Below are 18,775 nucleotides of genomic sequence, written 5' to 3' on the forward strand. Positions count from 1 at the left end.
GGATGTTACTGATGGAGTTGGTTGAGATGGAGCTCTTTTTTTAATAAAAACTATTTTGTATGTATTCTGCATTAAGTCCATTCATTGTTTTGGTTTGTGAAACTTCAGAAAATAGTGAGAAATCCCGTCATATCAACCCAGAGCCCAAAGTGACACCTTCATCATATTTTTGTTTTAATTATTAAGAGTACATTTTAAATGATTAAAAGAAAAAGCAGTAAATCTCCAGTAATCATTATTATTATTGTTATCATTTCACCAAATATTTCACTGTCTTAAAAAATATGCAGCATTGTTATTCATGAAAACAAAGATGTATAACTTTGAGTTTTAGTTTCAGTCGGCTGCAACATTAACAACATTAAAGGCTACTTTCATGTCAACATGACTAATTATGAGCCAATAATATAAATATATGAAATAATAACCTCTGAAAAAGACCATTCTGCACAATGAGCACCTTCACTTTTCATTATTTTTGTATGTTTTCTTGCTGTTTTTAATGCAGGACTTGCATAAAATGTTGATTATATATATTTAAACTGTTATTTCTTCCACCACCAAACAAGTTGTGTTGAATAATGAGTTTGTGGTTTCACTTCCATATTTCAACCTTCAGATTTTTTTTTTTTTTGTCTGCCATGAAACCACCACTGCTGCCCTGGTAAAGCGTCCTTATTATCATTATTATCATTATACGAAGGTTAAAATCCTTCTTGCTTGTGTGAGAAACGATTTGACCAAAGTATCCAGACAGAGAAGGAATGATAACAAATATTGTTCTGATTGTAAGAAACATAAACCGTCCTTGACGCTCAGCAAATATTGTTTTCTTCTTGCTCCCCGCGCTTATGTCTGTTCCGTGTCACCTAAAACCAGATAGTGCCGAGAGTGGAAATCAAGGTCAGTAAAAGATAGAAAGAAACACATGAGAAAGCTTTCAGATCCTTCAGTAAGAGAACTAGTACCACACTGGAAAATCAACTTTGTATTTAAGAAGTGTAAAGTAAATGTATTTAGTTCCCCACTGCTCAAAGTCTGTAACTAATATTGAGACACTTTAATAACTTAAATATTTCCATATAAAAGGTAAATACTGAACTCTTTACTCCACTGAAACTTTACTAAACAAGATTTTCCACACAGAACATGTCACATATTTTAAATTTTGATGCATTTCTTCCCCATAAAAATCTCCTTATATCACCTCAGTGAGTCCAAACCTTTATTTTCTCATAACGTAAATGCAAATCCACAATTAGTTTAACAATTATTAATAATATTCCAGCCTGTTTTCAGTGCAAATCAATGTATTTGAACTAAAACACACCGTTTCATAATTCCAGACCACTGAAGTGCTTTATAGATACAAAACACAGCCAGTTTATTTTGATTAAAAACAGCCTGACATGCTTTTACTGGTTAAAACGAGCTTCACTTTGGCATAAACATGAATAATAATCCAATAAATACTGCACAGTGGTATGGTTTCAGAAAGAGCTACACTCTTGCAGGACAAGTAAAAGACCCTCAAATCTGAGCAAATGTACTTAGTTACATTACACACTGTTTAGATAACTGAAATTTAAAAATAAAAGGTAATAATAATAAATGTCTATTAAATTATGAGAGCTACACGATACTAAAACAAATCAATGTGAAAATTTGTAATTTCATCTATATTAAATCCAATTCAACTTTATTTATAAAACACATTTAAAAGCAACAGTAGTTGACGCAAAGTGCTGCACAATCAGAGAAGCAAAAACTGTAAGACGACGCAGTAAAAACCAACAAAGACAAAGCAAAAACAAGAATAACATGAGAGTTTGTCATCCAATGAATAAAAATGTGTGTTTTGTGGGTGATGATGATTAAACTATCAAACTGATGATGATGAACTTGCTCAGCAGACTTAATGCTAAAGCTCAAACGAGGAAAAGTGGCATAAAGAAACAGTTAAACGTAAAGTCAAGCATCTAAAACTGATTTATTTCTGACGCCTGGTGATGAAATGAGGAGCTCGGACAGAGTCGCTGAGCCTCTTCGCTGAGTTCTCGCGAGATTCCACGAGAGGATAAGTTGAGGGAACATGGCGACGTCTAATTTGCTAAAGGTAGGACCCACTCCAATTCAATTATTCCCCATTTAACGCCCGCTAAAGTGCTTGTCACCTGCGTTGTTGTGATGTTGGCGTTTAGCCTCAGGCTTGACCGACACCACACGGCGCCTGTACGCGACTGTAGCGTTAGCATCGACTTTAGCAGGGAGGAGTTAAGTTACATCTGGCTAACATTAGCTACTTATCAGTGATTTAGCTAAATAGAATAGCTACAAGAGGAGGCACAGGGAGACAGTTAGCGTTAGCATAACCTGCGCTAAAATACAGCAGCTGTCTGTGTTTATGCTAGCTACAAACCTCATATCATCTGTCAGCCGGTGGCACAGAGATCTGCGACTGACCAGCCCCTTGAAATACATGCTAAAGGCAGCCAGGAGCCACTACCGAGGCTGAGTCTGTGCACTGAGTGGACGGTAATCCTCAGCTGCTAGTTACCTTGCTAGCCCAGGTTAGCTGCTGTGTATGGCAGAGAGTCTGCTTCAGGCATGAGTAGGGGGGATGTGGCACATAACCTTAGCAAGGAGGCGCAGATTGAAGCTAATGGAAACACTGTGCAGCCCAAAACCTTTCTGCAGGGGACAGTAGCTGCTGTGTGTTATGGGCGGACAGGCGGTGCCACAACATGCATGTAATCCTGCAAACCCCCTTATGCATTAAATACCATCCCGCCCTTGTTGTGGTCTGTGCTTGCACTGTACCTGCAGGATGACAGTTTTACACACTTCCATGCTTGTAGGAAACAAACCCCTAAATTCAGCAAACCTTTGGGGCTTTTCAGGTGCTCATAAAGGTGATATATGTGCCACATTTATCAGGAATAGACCAATCAAGTAGATAAGTGATTAAATTAACCACACATTTCTGCTTAAAAGCTCCACTTCACTAATTGTTTAAGTCAAATGAGAGAATTTGCTGCTTTTCCTCCTCTGACATTGTAATAAACATCTCAGGACTTCACCCTGATCTTTAAAAGATTGGGACTGATGATGTTTTATAGACCAAAATGATTATTGGATTAATCAGCAGATTAATAAAGCCCTAAACCAAAGTCACATGAGATATTGTGAACCCTGTACATTGAAGCTGAGGTTGTGTCATTTTGCCAGTCTCAATACAAAATGCTGATTTAGTTGTTTTTTATTGTGCCGTGTGACAGTTTTACAATAAAAATCTCACTTCCACGCTTGTAGAGACAACACCCCTGACCACAAACCCCTAAATTCAGCAAACATTTGGTGCTTTTCAGAGGATCTTCTTTGCACATAAAGGTGGTTTATAATGTAATATAACACCTATAGTTTACCAGTTCTGGGGACTCAGCCTGTGAAGATGGTGACACCTTTATGAAGTGTGAGATAATAACCCCTGACGAAGCTGTCTGGGGGATCTCAGCTTGGGCTGGGAAACTACAAATAAAGAAAAGAGCCGAGCAGAAAGCCTGCTCTGCAAACTGCTGGTGGAGTTTAAAAGATAATGCAATGTGCCCCATTTCCATACCATATAACAGCTGTATGTACTGGACTTATCTTTATATGTACGTGCACTTTATTAGGTTCAGTTCATACTGACACATCATAGCTGCTTTACATATCAGTTAGATTATCTCCCTCTATCACCAACCCACTTGTCTATTATTCATTCTGTACATTGGTTATCTGGATTTATCTCTACATGCACTTTGGCTGCTGTTTGCACTCTGTGGTTAGATGCTAAACTTTTTGTTGCTCTGAGCAATGACAGCAGAAGCGGATCTACGGTTCACTGTTTTTGCAGTTTGATCAAGTTAAAGTGTGTTGTGCTTCTGAGAAAAGTTGGAACTGTTGGTCTGTCAGGGTCCCAGAGCCAGTTGAGCTTCACAAAGACACAGAAATAATGTTTTTCCTAATAATTTAAATGTTGGTTTGTGTTCTCTTAGCTGTTTTTACCTCCAGTCATAATAAGCTTTATTTCTTTGCAACTGGTTTGCTCATTGTGGGAGAACAGAGTATGTAGTTGGCTGTTTTGAATGTGTGTAGTATGGATTTGGGATGCAGCTATTATTATTCACTGGAGGAGGCAGGCAGGCCGACAAAAAAGATGCTTGACTTCATGGGAAATGTAGGATCCAGCGGTTTTGGAGCTTATTAGGGACTAAAAGTCAGGCCAAGTGTATTGACCTATTCTGCATCTAGTGATTACTTTTGTTACCGATGAATCTGCTGATTGTTTTTCCCTGATTGGTCAATTAATTGTTTTGTCTGCAAGACATGAGAAAACAGTGAAAATGTCCAATAGCAGCAGGTTGCCTCATCAAATTGTACCTAAAATATTTTATTATAATGCTAAACCAGGAGAATCTGGAACAAGTAAATCTTTTGGGTATTTTGCTTTAAAAACGATAACAATTATTATCAAACTATTTGCTGTTTAGTTTTGTCAGTCAACTGATCATTAGAGCTCTAATTCTGTCTCAGTTTTCTGGAGGTGATGTAAATGTGCAGGGCTGAAACGAACTGTTTTCATCATAATCAATTAACATTTCTGATCATTTTCTTCTGAAACGCCAAAGGTGGTTTTCAGAGTGGTTGCAGATTAATTGTCTGTCGTTAAGCAAATGATTGTTTCAGCTCTACCTCAGTCTGCATCCACCGAAACAGAGATTCATCTGCAGCAGAACAACATTGCTCCTGTTTTAAAAAAACGGAGACAAATGAAAGGATAAACCAACATTACGTGTTGTAGTAAGATGTTCTTAGATTGTCCAAGTCTGTGAACATCTTTCTGCCTCCTGTGTCTGCTGTTTGGACGACAGTGTGGACAACGCTGTCCGACTTGTCGTTCCAAACTCTTCCATCGGTGCTCAGTTTAGTCGTGATCTGACTGTGAAGGCCAGAGCATATGATTCACCTAATGATCGTACTCATCGAACCATTCAGTGAGCCGAATGGTGCCCCGTATAGAAGCAACTGCACTGATGCAGAACCCATCTATATGTGCCACGTTTATCCGAAATAAACCAATCAAGTAGTTAAATGGTTAAATTAATCACACAGATTTCTGCTTAAAAGCTCCACTTGACTAATTGTTTGCTTTTCCTCCTCTGACATTATGATGAACTGAATATCTTTAGATCTTTAGAACATTTTGACGGCGCTTTTAACCGTTAAATGGTGTTTTATAGACCAAATGATTGTTGGATTGATCAGCAATTAATAAAGCCCTAAACCAAAGTGAGTTATGAGCACATGAATCAGTCAGATACTGTGGATCCTGTACGTTGAAGCTGAGGTGACGACTGCTGGAGAATTACTTTATTTTGCCATTCTCTGATTTTGTTGCTTTTTATTGTGATGTTGTTTTTTAATTGTTTTAGATGAACAGCCCACAAGGTTTGTCACTGTGTAATGTTGTAATGTTAAATTGAAAGAAGCCTCTAATATTTTCCGTTCCTTTAGTGTTTCAAATGTTTGGTTGAGTCGTACCTTGGAAACAAATCTCATGATATCCAATAATGTGGTAAACCAGTAAATCCAATAAACTTCGTTCCCTCCTGTTTCCAGAACAAAGGCTCCCTTCAATTTGAGGATAAATGGGACCTGATGCGTCCCATAGTACTGAAGCTGCTGCGGCAGGAGTCCGTCACCAAACAACAGTGGTTTGACCTGTTCTCGTAAGTTTACCCATAATGCTTTAACAGGAACGGGTAATTTTGTTTGGGAGGATAATTCCTCCAACGTTGTTCCCCCCTGTTTGTTTCCACAGAGACGTCCACGCTGTGTGCCTTTGGGATGACAAAGGTCCGGCTAAGATCCACCAGGCCCTCAAAGAGGACATCCTAGATTTCATCAAACAAGCACAAGCAGTAAGGCTACGACCATAATGGGAAATTACACTGTGACGTGGCTTAACTGCATCCTGGTTCTTCCCTTTGTCCCACATTCGTCCACTTCACTTACATCCTAGAAAAGATTGTTGCTTCCACTAACAGGAAGGTGTATGTATATTATATTTACAGGTGAAATCAGTCTTCTCTGTCAAATGACCGCTGGTAGCTCAATAATGACTCTGGCTTCTTTTTGCCATCAACAGGCTCAGATTGTTGTTTTGAAGTATTTGATAATGTTCTGATAACCAGAAACAGCTGTTATCTGTCGCTCTCTGTAACACCACCAGACTCCATAGACAAAATCACTTATTTTACCTCACAAAGCGCAGAAGCTGTTTATCGGTTGGCAATCTGAGTCCGTCAGTGGCAAAAACGAGCACATTTAGTGGACGTCCTTTGATCGGGTACAGCTGCCCTAGAGGATTACGTTGCAGCCCCCCTACTGGACCAATAACAAACCACTGGGCCCAAACATATGTACAAACGGGGCCCAGGTTTAGAAATACCCAAGTTCCCCTTTAAGATGAATCTTATTCTTTAACATCCTGTTTTTATGAAGCAAACAAGTGACTGATGCTGTCGCTGGTTCTCCATTGTGTTGTTCCGATTCCTAGAAACTCTCCTCTTTTGTTTAATGTCTGTCAATGTGTCAGTTAGATTCTGCGGGTGTTAACCAGTCGTGTGTCTCTCACTCTCTCTCTAAGCGGGTGTTGAGTCACCAGGATGACACGGCGCTGCTGAAGGCCTACATTGTGGAGTGGAGGAAGTTCTTCACACAGTGCGACATCCTGCCCAAACCTTTCTGTCAGCTGGAGATCACCCTGATGGGCAAGCAAGGGAGCAACAAGAAGTCCAACGTGGAGGACAGCATCGTCCGCAAGGTGAGCAGGAGCAGGAGCAGGAGGGGCAACACTTTTCTTTTTTTACTCTCAAATATGTAATGTTACGTTCTGACGATGTGTCTCTGTCTCTGGCTTCAGCTGATGCTGGACACGTGGAACGAGTCCATCTTCTCCAATATTAAAAACAGGCTTCAGGACAGCGCCATGAAGCTGGTCCACGCCGAGAGGCTAGGAGAGGCCTTTGACTCCCAGCTGGTCATCGGAGTACGAGAGTCCTACGGTGAGAGGTTTCAAGGTTTCTTCCTGTTAAAGAGGGATTTTGTCTTGCTGCTGTCGCCATGTGCTTCCTGGGTGTCTGTAAATTAAGTACAGGGCGGCTACTGCTCTTAAAAATATCTATAATTCATGTTTGCTAATAAAAGGCATCCAGTAAATGTGTATATTGAACGCTGTGAGCCTGCCGTCATTTAATGTTTGACAAATTCACTTCAGAGTTGACTTCAAATGTCTCCTGTTACAGTTCGGCTTCACTGAACAGGAACGTATGTGACTCTAAGACGGTTGTAGTGATTAATATCTTTAATAATCATATTGCAACAAATATTCTTTAAGTCAACCAGTTGTTGTCATTTTTCCTTTGAACTGGCAGCACATGTTCACAGCTGTATTTTTCAAAAACAAAATGTGCCTCAGATTGAATTAAACAGTGGATTAAAATCATTTTTTCCGCAGCATAAACAGACTTGATTTGATGTTATTGTTTAAGAGTGTGTTCAGTGATCACATTCAGTTCAGATTATTTTTCTCTGACTCAAAATCTTTGTCCAACTTGAACTCTTTGGATTTCACATCTGTCTGCAGACATCTGATGATGTGAGCTTTTGTGTTTTCTTTATTTTGCTTCTCCTGAGCAGTGAACCTGTGCTCCAACCCTGACGACAAGCTGCAGATCTACAGGGACAACTTTGAGAAGGCGTATATGGATTCCACTGAGCGCTTCTACAGAACACAGGCACCCGCTTACCTCCAGCAAAACGGGGTCCAGAACTACATGAAATATGTGAGTATGAGACGTGGATGTATTGAATGACGTGATATGATCAAACCACACAGTCAGTGTATGTCAGACTAGCATCATTTTGAGAGTTTTAACTCCTAATTAATAATATCTGAGGATGTTTTTAAAGTTGATCAACTAATTTAGTCACAAATGTTTAACGTCGTAGTGAAGCACAAGTTTTCAGAGGCTTTAACTTTATCTTAGATATTAGTTGAGATTTTCACAACCCTAACCCGACATTAACCAATAAATGAAATAGTTTGATTGGACAGCCGACCTGCCCGTCTGTCTACATACCTGCCTACCTGCTCGCAAGATGCAAGTGCGCCCATAGTGTGTGACCGGAGTCTACCATGAGGCTGAATCTAGTGGCTAGTGGTACAAAAATTAAATCACTGCTCAGCAGCAGACTGTGGTGCAGGAAGCTCAAGAGAGGGAACAAGAGACTGACCGCCACAGACGCTCGTTCAGTGAGCGATCTCAGTAGTAACATTACTCAGGCAGCACGTTCATGAGCTGTGGGGGAGTGACTTGAGCCTGAGGGGAGGGGGTGGGATATTTTCAGCTGGATGCTTTCAAAAACTTTTGGTAGTTTCTCCAACATACAGACTAACACGAACTGCATACCGTGGTCCAAAATGGCTCCCCATAGCTTCATGTGATGCTCCACTACACCTCAGAGTCAGGAGCTGTACAGTGCCTGAGGGCTCAGTATAAGACAAGCTGTAACAGAGATAACGGGCTCCATCTAAAGGGACATAACACAGCGTGTCAAGTGTCACTGCTAGTTTCCGACCAACACAGTCGTCATTTTCGAGCCCAGCGGCCAAATGTCATGTCAAGTCAATGGCGCAGAATTTTCCTGCCATTAAAAAGCCTTAATATTCAGATAGCAGATGCGGCACATGCTCTGTTCGTCTCTGTGGAGATAACGAGCAGCCGTGTGCCTCTCCAGTCCGCTGTTTAAATAGCAAAGCACCAAGTGTGTGTTTTAAAGAGAATAACACTGATTGGTTTCATTCATGTCACTCCCAAAACCCAAATTATGATGAATTAAGAGACTAAACACAATCCCTTCGTGCCTTGTGCCTTACTTTGGCCCAGATTATCTGCTGTTTAAGTGGCAAATGTGGATTTGCACTTCAGACCACACTGTACAGTTCATGTAAATATGAAATATACGACCATCAGAGTCAGAAGCAGCTTTATTGTAGAATTTGGCTTCAGGGATGTCAGAATAGACATCGAGCTAGAGAACAGAATATCTTACTTCATGCATGCTCTTGTGCACAATGCAATGGAGTTGAGCTATAGATACATTATATTATACTAATTATCCGCTGCTACTCAGTTGATAATGTGAAAGCTTTGAAATGCTGTAAGTTCTGCTTCCTGTTCAAACTGATTTGTAATCTCTTGGCTCCTTCTCGTTGCCGCTCTCAGCTTGCTCTCCGCTCACCCTGAAAGAAAACAACCTTCAGTTCGCTTCATAACAAAGATAATAGCTGCCGTCCCACAGCTGAAATTCACATCACGGAGCCGAAATTTGAGACTTCAGTTGAGGCTCCCAGTCCCTGTTTTGGTGATGTTGGCCGTGAGCCAGTCGGACGAATCACAACAGTGAGACAGCCGATCTCATGCTGGTGTTCTTCACACCATCTCTTACTCAAACGAAGCTTTTAAAGCACAGCAGGGCCACAGGTGTTCAGTCTCACTCAAGCTTTAACTCCTTCTGTGAGTCTGACAGGATTTGGAAATTGGTGCCATGTACGTTTGTGTGGGTCAAAGCATTTTAATATTGTAGTTTTTTGACATCCTTTGTGATTCTTTTAATAATGTCTGTGCCATAAGGATCCCACCGTGAGGAGGTTTACCCACCGTTCATACCGATAACACAAGAGGAGATATTCCCCTATGATGCTCAATATCTGAAGAGCACAAAATTTGGTCTTTAACATCAAATCTTGAGATTTTTTTTCTCCTTTAATGCGAAAAAAAGCACCTTTTTGGCAATATTTTGACGCCCAAATCCTCCACCATCATCTTGTCGGTGTGTCGTCCCATAAAGAAATCTGACTGGTGCTACTCTGTGCCACAACTATGCTGCTGTACAAAGCAAACACTCTCCTTATAAGTACTGATAACACATGTTTAGTCTGAGTGTTTTTTTATTTGATGGGTTAGAGTAAATGAACTAGGGTCAGATTAAATTTAAATACTATTAACTGTCAAAAAGTTTGCCTGTCATTCTCTTTTGTTGATTGTTACGAGCTGATGGTTGTATTTACTGTGGATATTATATTTTAAAGTGAGCTGTAATTAGTTTTTAGTGGTAGAGAAGCCTCTGCACAAGATGCTTCTTTTTTTATGTACATGTTTTATCAGGTGTCTCTAAAAAGATGCTGTGAGTACTTTGTGTGAAATGCATAAATAAATGTGCGTGCTGTGGTGTGAACTGTCACCAGGCTGATTCGAAGCTGAGGGAAGAGGAGAAACGTGCACTGCGATACCTGGAGACGAGGCGCGACTGTAACTCTGTACAAGCGGTGAGTATCACACAGCAGCGTGGTGTATGTGACAGTATTTTAATTCTAAAAAATATGAAGTTACATTCTCTTATTTCACTTTTTAAAAGACTTCACTTGTGTGTTTGCAATCACACTTTAAAATGACTGTCTTTATTTTTTATTGTTTCCCCTGTGTTTGTCTTCCCAGTTAATGGAGTGCTGCGTCAATGCACTGGTGACGTCGTTCAAGGAGACCATCTTAGCCGAGTGTCCAGGCATGATCAAACGAAATGAGACAGAGAGTGAGTACGGCAGGACTGCTCCCACCAAAGGCTCAGCCAGCTCAGGTTTGCACCAGGAAATAGCCCTGACCAAACCTTCTTGTCCAGCATCCGAACCCCTGTAGAGCATCCCTGTGTGTTTCCACCACTCCTCTGAGCTCAGTGTGTGATGATACACTGAGGATAGTCACAGAGTGCCTGCGCTCAAACTGACCTGGTTTGATGATCTCACAGAAATGGGACTAGAACATAAATCCAGACAGAAATCATAGGAAAAAAAAAGACTTCTTATAACTTGCCTGAGAATCATCGCGTTTTTATGTTTTCTTCAGTATTGAACTACTCCAGTGATACTTGTCTGTACATCCTTGGGCACACTGCAAAGAAGAACAGTTGATGGCTAATTCAGCATACTTTACTTTACATACTCTCAGATCAGCAATGTGTGACGGACAGTTCACCAGAGAGACTTTGGGTCTTTTGATACTAGAGTGTATACATTTCAGATACAAAACACCGTCTCCTGATTAAAATACCGTCTAAATTTAGCATTTAACAATAAAAAGAGTGCATTTGAGTAGAAACTGACCTCTGCTCAGTTCTCATCATTATATTTGAATACATCTGTGTGTGTGTGTTCAGGTCTGTGCTCATGCAAATTGGATTGAATAAATGGATAAAGGGCGCCCAGTAGCTGCTAGTGTTATAATGCAGCTCTGTATTCAATACGCCGTGTAGTAAGAGACTTCTTCTGTAGGGCTTCAGCTAATTATTGAATCATTATTTTTGATTTCATTTAATCTATGAAACTAAACGAAACAATGACATTGATTTTATTTGGCACTAGAGCAGCTGTAGAATCCTATTTTACCTGTAAAAGTGCTAAGCTGTGTTTCTCCCCCTCGCAGAGTTGCACCTGATGTTCTCTCTCATGGACAAAGTGCCCAGTGGCATCGAGCCCATGCTGAAGGACCTGGAGGAGCACATCATGAGCGCCGGCCTGGCTGATATGGTCGCCTCGGCAGAAACCATCACCTCTGTAAGTGCCACACACGCATGTAGTGATTACAGTGGGAGATGAAGACTCGTTCTTAAAGGATGATTCCAGTGTTTGTGTCTATTGTGAATACGATATCATCACCACAGTCAGTCAGATGATCAGATCCCCACGTTTAGCTATATATTTCAAGTGTTTACCCATTTACTTTAACCATGTACTCATTATTTTCAGCTAATAATTTCCACTGTGTATCTATTATTTAAAGCTAATTATTTTTAGTGTTTATCCATTAATTTTCTAGCTGTCAGTTTTCACCCATTTATCCACAACTTTTAGCAGTTTCAACTTTTTCCAGTGCAAAAAAAGGTGCATAATGGTTTGATAACTGGTTGTTATGTCAGTAAATTTAAGTCTGTTGTGATCTGGAACATATATTGTTACCAGCCCCTTACTAGCTTTTTGTGGAGCTAAATGGACTCTTAGCTAAGATTATTTTGTCAAACTACTTCTTCCGTGAACTTTGCCGATCGGTTGCATCATCTGCTCTTTGTTGCAGGACTCTGAGAAATACGTGGAGCAGCTGCTCACCTTGTTTAACCGCTTCAGCCGACTGGTGAAGGAGGCCTTTCAGGACGACCCGCGCTTCCTGACAGCCAGAGACAAAGTGAGCTCAGCTTTTACTAACGTCTCCACAAAGACGCACCTGTCGGATTATGTCCCGAACTGATCACAGCCCTGTTTTCCAAACCTCTTTGCAGGCATATAAAGCTGTTGTGAATGACGCCACTATATTTAAATTAGAACTTCCAATGAAACAGAAAGGGTAAGAGTGTGTTTAGTAATTCACCTTTTGCTTTTAAAGATAAAGGCAGTAATGTCCGACTGTACTAATTTTCCTCTCCTGTGTTTACAGGGTAGGTTTGAAAACTCAACCAGAGTCCAAGTGTCCAGAGCTGCTGGCCAACTACTGTGACATGCTCTTGAGGAAGACTCCGCTGAGCAAGAAGCTCACCTCTGAAGAGATAGAGGCCAAGCTCAAGGAAGTGGTGCGTTTCAGAGGACTCTCATATTTATATTAACCAGAAAACCTGCAGGGCTCGTCTGTGTCGTGTCCCGGCCTTTTGACTTGCTCTGATTTTGATGATTTGGTCGTTTTCCTGTGACTTTCGTGCTTCTAACACGAGTAAATAGGCTGCGTTTCTTATTCTGTTTCATCTAAATGTCTTTCTCATATGTATTTACTGCTTGGTTGTGATTGTGGGTTAAAGTCAAACTGAAAGTGCTTTTCCACATCCAAGACGAACCGGTCGTCCTCCACGCTGTTTAAAACCCTCTGACCGGCTGACGTCTGGCCTGGTGCCACCGGTTATAAAAGATTATTGATGTGGTGGTGGAATATACAGGGGTTGTTTGAAAACTGACTGCACTCTCTTTGCTTGTCTGACTTCCTGCCCGTCTCATCTGCTCTGAGCTGCTCTGCTCGACGCGGTCAGGCCGTCGCTTCCGTCAAAAATAGACCAGGCCCGTATCTTTAGCAGAGCGGAGCGCCGAGCTGCTTCCGGGATGCACCACAACACTCCTGGTGGGGTTTAAAGCACGATGACGACGCAGACGCCCCCAGAGGGTTTTAGTTGTTATTAACATCGTCTCTTTCAGCCCTGTGATTTGCACGGGGGCTGCTAATGTCACTGAAGGTGACACGGTGGTTGGACATTGTCCCAAACATGTTTTGAATCCTTTATTATTGGAGTGAAGCTCTCTTTAATCACTGGTCAGTAAGTTATAGACCTATGATACCTTATTTAGAATAAACTGACTTTATTCTTTGCAGGAATGTTTTAATGTTTTAAATGATTTTTCAGTCTCAGGTGATTCTACTTTGGTCGTTGGTACCACTAAACATTATGTGGGCCCTTTTTTAATAGTAGAATCAACAGACTGAGTTGGCGTCTCCAAGAGCACTAACTTTTAACTCAATCATCCGTGTGCTTTCTGCAGCTGTTAGTACTGAAGTACGTCCAGAACAAAGACGTGTTCATGCGCTACCACAAAGCCCACCTGACCCGTCGCCTCATCCTGGACATCTCAGCGGACAGCGAGATAGAGGAGAACATGGTGGAGTGGCTCAGGGTAAGGTCAGGGTGGACGGCCCTGTGTGTCAGCGACTGTTTCTGCTCATCCTCAGGAACAGAAAGTGTAAACATGAATATGGGATTACCTGAGGATGCAGCTTTTCATCACCTGTGATGTCATTTGTTCAAACAGGAAGTAGGAATGCCAGCTGACTATGTCAACAAGCTGGCCAGGATGTTTCAAGACATCAAGGTGTCAGAGGATCTCAACCAGTCGTTCAAAGAAATGCATAAACACAACAAGCTGGCGTTACCAGGTGAGAGGTCCAAGTACGTCATGAACATGGTGCTCTTTAGGTTTGAGCAGCAGGAACCAACCAGTAGATATTCATCTGCTTTTACTCACTAAATGACTTCAACGATTAGATGTTTTATCAAAAATTGTTATTCCTTAAAGGACTAGTTCAACATTTTGGGAAATTTGCTCTCTTGCCATGAGAGGAGAAGATCAAGTCCGCTGTCACTAAAACAAGCCACATCTCATCTGTGTGCTGAATATGAAGTAGGAGGCAGAAAGAAACTGATAACACATCTGCTGACACCCCACCAGCTCACTGATGAAGGTGTTAGATCCTTCCTGTGTAGCCTGCACACCGACAGAAGTGTAACAATGACTCACAGGGAGTTCTGTGTTGTCACCACCAAGAAACGATCCAGTAAGTTTAAGATGTGCTAACTGTACACGGTGTTTCTACCCTGCAGCTGATTCGGTCAACATAAAGATCCTGAATGCCGGAGCGTGGTCGAGGAGCAGCGAGAAGGTTTTCGTCTCTCTGCCTACGGAGCTGGAGGATTTGATACCAGAGGTAGAAGACTTCTACAAGAAGAACCACAGTGGCAGGAAGCTTCACTGGCATCACCTCATGTCCAACGGCATTGTGAGTGCAGGAACACACAAACATACTACACACCTCACATCCTAACACGATTAAGCGTACGCTCCTCTGTCGTCCCGGTAATGACGGTAAAGTTCGCCCTCTAGTGTGACATTATTACCGACAACATAAAAGATGTAATTAAATCGTTTTTGCTTCTCAAAATTGCTCTTAAATTAAAAAAAAACCTTTTGCTTGTGTTATATATCTGTTTCCACTGAAACACACGGGGCTCTGACTAACAACTGGAAAGCAATCAGTCACATCAATACACTCCTGTGTAATGTAACCTAGTTTACCGCTCCAGCAAATTAATTCACTTAATCTGTTGCTCCTTCATCTTCCTCCGTCCCAAAACTCATTATGAGCCGACAGCTTCGAACAAATTAAGTCAAATTGGGCTCCTTGATGAATTTGATTGTAATAATTTTCTATTTCCAGGACGACGTCAGTTACACTTTGCTCCGCTATAGGCACTGAACCAAATGTCATCTCTCCAGATAACCTTTAAGAACGAGGTGGGCCAGTACGACCTGGAGGTGACCACCTTCCAGCTGGCCGTGCTGTTCGCCTGGAACCAGAGGCCCCGGGAGAGGATCAGCTTCGAAAACCTCAAGCTCGCCACGGAGCTGCCTGACGCCGAGCTGCGACGCACTCTCTGGGTAAATGGAGACGAGAGGTAGACTGATGCTGTGAGACAAACGCTTCATCGCGGTCGCCACAAACGCATCAGCAAGTTTCCCACTTTTTGTTTGGTTCTGAGCTGTGTTATTTTTACCATCACACTTTCCTCTCTCTCCCAGTCTCTGGTGGCGTTTCCCAAACTCAAGCGGCAGGTGTTGTCCTACGACCCCGTGGTGTCGTCACCCAAAGACTTCGCAGAAGGAACATTATTCTACGTCAACCAGGAGTTTTCCCTCATGTAAGGACCATCCAGCATGTTCAGCATCTCCTCCTCCTAACTCACCAGTTTAAAGGCACTGGAAACTCAAACTCATGAATTTGTTACTTAATAGATGTTAATTGAGTTGCTTTTGCCTTCAGCTCATAGAAATTGCATCAGTCGCTGCTCTTGTGTGTAGAAGACTTTTTTTTTACTCCCTCATGTCTGTACAGTAAGTATGAAGCTACAGCCAGCAGCTGGTTAGCTTAGCTTAGCATAGGGAGGAGGGAAACAGCTAGTCTGGCTCACAAACTGTCGCCTGGCCACTTTTAATTTTTGGCCTGATCCAAGGTATTTGTTTCAAATGAGTCCTTGTTTTTCCCTCATTTAAAACAGACAAACTTACAGCACAGTTCACAACCCCACGCCTCTAACCCTCAACCCTCCCCCGGTTCATGTAGATTATAGGTTATGTACAGGACTTATTTTGGCCTCTCAGGTAGGAGATGGATGGGTGTCAAAACTTCACAGATTCCCCAAATTTGTTTTTGAGAGTAAATCTAACCGTGGACACTTCTTTCTTCTTCCAGAAAAAAAAAAGGATGAGCTTCTTATGAGTGAGAAGGCTGTAAAATAAGAGGTGTCTGCACAACCCTCCTGATGCTCCAGGGCTGATTAGTACTGGATCAGGTTTAGTCTCCACTAATAGTATTTTAGAAAGCAATTTAAATAGCAGAACAGCAGAACAGAAAATCTTCTGTAGTTACATTTGTCACACTGTGATGGGAAACATTCGGTGCATACATACTGTATGTATATATTTCAGACTCTTGTCCCACATTTCCTCTGATAACTGAAATTCAACTTTCCAGAAAAAACTCCAAGGTTCAGAAAAGGGGGAAGATCAACCTGATTGGTCGGCTGCAGCTCACCACAGAGCGAATGAGGGAGGAGGAGAACGAGGGCATCGTCCAGCTCAGGATACTACGAACGCAGGTACGGAGGCGCTGCTGTTTGTGTAACACCACCCGCTGCCAATAAATGGGTTCACCTTTCATTTCCCATCGTTGAGCTTCACCGGACACCCGCAGCAATGTTTGTGTGAACTCACAGGCTACAATATAATCCCTCTGTCTCGTGTCTGTCTCACACGTCTCCCGTGTCCAGGAGGCCATAATCCAGATCATGAAGATGAGGAAGCGCATCAACAACGCCCAGCTGCAGACGGAGCTGGTGGAGATCCTAAAGAACATGTTTTTACCACAGAAGAAGATGATCAAAGAGCAGATCGAGTGGCTGATTGATCACAAGTACATAAAGCGGGATGAGACCGATATAAACACCTTCATCTACATGGCATAGCAGAGCACATCGGGATGACTCGTGTTGACTTTGGTTTCAGTGGATCAGGCCTGATGGACACTAGGATATTTCCAGGCTCCCCGTCCTCTATTTAAAAAAAAAAATCCAATCTTGTGCAGGGAGGCATGAATTTAAGACTGAGACCTACCTATTTAAAAAAAAGTGGAACTTCCTGCCTTAACGTTGTACAAAGAAAAAAAATGCAAACGCTGCAGTGGGAGTTTGCACCAAGTGGTTGTAACTGTTTTTAGTTGGAGGGAGTTTCCTTGCTGTCCAGATGAGGCTGTTAATCGTTAATGGTCTGTTTTTTGATGCCATGGTGTGTCGTCTGGGCGGCTACTACAACACTCATGCTCAACGCTTGTGCAAGTCTAACGGCATGCTGACAGGAACAGCTGAGGAACTCGGGATCTCAAAATATCCGCAGCCCAGTTTTAATCCGCGTCGAACCCAGACCATCTGAACCCTGAACAAAACGCCGCCCTCCTCGCTCAAAGACGACGCTGCTTTAAACCCAGCTAGTGGGCGTGTCGCGGGGGCCCCCCCGATGCTGTCGTGACTCTCTGCAGTCATAGTTAAAGTGATCAAACACTTAATCCGGACATTCAGTGTGTATAAAGAGTCCAGATAAGCACTTCACGGTATGCAGGACTGAACCAGGCAGCAACGCAGAGTGAACTCCAAACCCCGTCAAGCCTCTGTCCCTGGGTAAAAAGGAGAATGTGTGTGTGTGTGTGTGGGGGGGGGGATTAGCATATTGCTGCAATCCAGAACCCATTTCCCATTTAGAAAAGGTACCCAGGGACAGAGGTGGTGTTGGAGTCGAAGCGGGAGCTCAGCTGGTGTTTGCGGCTGCTCTCTTTGCTGCAGGACGCCTGGGAGGAGAGGCTGAGGTCAGTATTACACATGGTAAATACTACAGGTCAGAGCTATAGGAGAGTGTACCATGAGATGTGAATAATGAAATGAATAAATAAACAGCACCTTATTATAAAACAACACGCAGGCTTGTCATTCCTCCAAACTGTACATGACATTATTAAGGCTTTATCTTGTAAAGGAAAAGTTCAACATTTTGGGAAGCTCAGCTCATTGCAGAGAGTTGAATGTGAATCATGTCTTATCTATATTTCATATGGATTAAAAGAACCAAATATATATAGTTCATGTGTTAATTAGTGAGCATTAGAGCTGCTATATGGATTTAAAAAAAAAAATTTTACCATTGATCGGAGCCAGGCTAGCCGTTTCCCCCCGTTTCCAGTCATTTGTGCTAAGCTAAGCTAACTGGCTGCAAGCTGTAGCTTCTTATTTAAGTGTGAGGAAACTTCAGGGGCATAAAAAAAAAAAAGCAAAATCGGTGGGAAGTTAAAAGACTTGAGTGTATTTAGCAAACTTGCTCTAAAAATATTTAATGTGACAATTAAGACATATTGATCAAGCAACTTATTATAATGCGGCAACCATGAACCACAACATCCTCAGTTATTGATGAAAAAATAGACACGAGCCGCTTGGAGTTTGTGAAGACAACATGTTGATGCCTGAAAGAAGGAGGTAGAAAATGTTTTGTGGTCTGAAGATGAAGGAAAATCAAAGTCCTGAGAGCAGCTGGTCTGTATCTGTTTTGTGCCTTTCTAGTCTTTTCGACCACTCAAAGCGACTTTCACATTACGTTTGCACAGGAGGAGTCTGAGATGGAGGAAACTATCCTGTCACACAGGAGCATGTAGAGGTTCAGTGTTTTTCCTGAGACTGGACGAACCTCCCGTCTTCAGACTGATGGACTTCATCCGGCAGAGAAACCTCATTCTGAAGATCCATCAGTGAGTCAGGAGCTTTGATG

At 42.0% G+C, this 18,775-nt stretch overlaps 1 protein-coding gene across 2 annotated transcripts; it reads left to right on the top strand.

The window, feature by feature from the left end:
* Positions 1 to 2,035: 2,035 nt before the first annotated feature.
* cul5b (cullin 5b) lies at positions 2,036 to 17,928 on the top strand. Of its 2 annotated transcripts, none has more exons than XM_070843262.1 (19): positions 2,036 to 2,116; positions 5,662 to 5,771; positions 5,864 to 5,963; positions 6,692 to 6,868; positions 6,968 to 7,109; positions 7,744 to 7,889; positions 10,355 to 10,435; positions 10,605 to 10,743; positions 11,586 to 11,716; positions 12,234 to 12,341; positions 12,436 to 12,500; positions 12,591 to 12,723; positions 13,676 to 13,807; positions 13,943 to 14,066; positions 14,512 to 14,687; positions 15,185 to 15,346; positions 15,488 to 15,606; positions 16,440 to 16,563; positions 16,735 to 17,928. In XM_070843262.1, exons 1-19 carry the CDS (start codon positions 2,093 to 2,095, stop codon positions 16,927 to 16,929), a joined length of 2,388 nt encoding a protein of 795 aa, XP_070699363.1. In that variant the 5' UTR covers positions 2,036 to 2,092; the 3' UTR covers positions 16,930 to 17,928. The 2 variants fall into 2 exon arrangements, with proteins under 2 accessions (XP_070699363.1, XP_070699364.1); XM_070843263.1 differs by having other exon boundaries at positions 10,605 to 10,698.
* The last annotated feature ends 847 nt before the right edge of the window (positions 17,929 to 18,775 follow it).

This window comes from Pempheris klunzingeri, chromosome 14 (assembly GCF_042242105.1).
Source record: "Pempheris klunzingeri isolate RE-2024b chromosome 14, fPemKlu1.hap1, whole genome shotgun sequence".
NCBI classification, from domain to species: Eukaryota; Metazoa; Chordata; class Actinopteri; order Acropomatiformes; family Pempheridae; genus Pempheris; species Pempheris klunzingeri.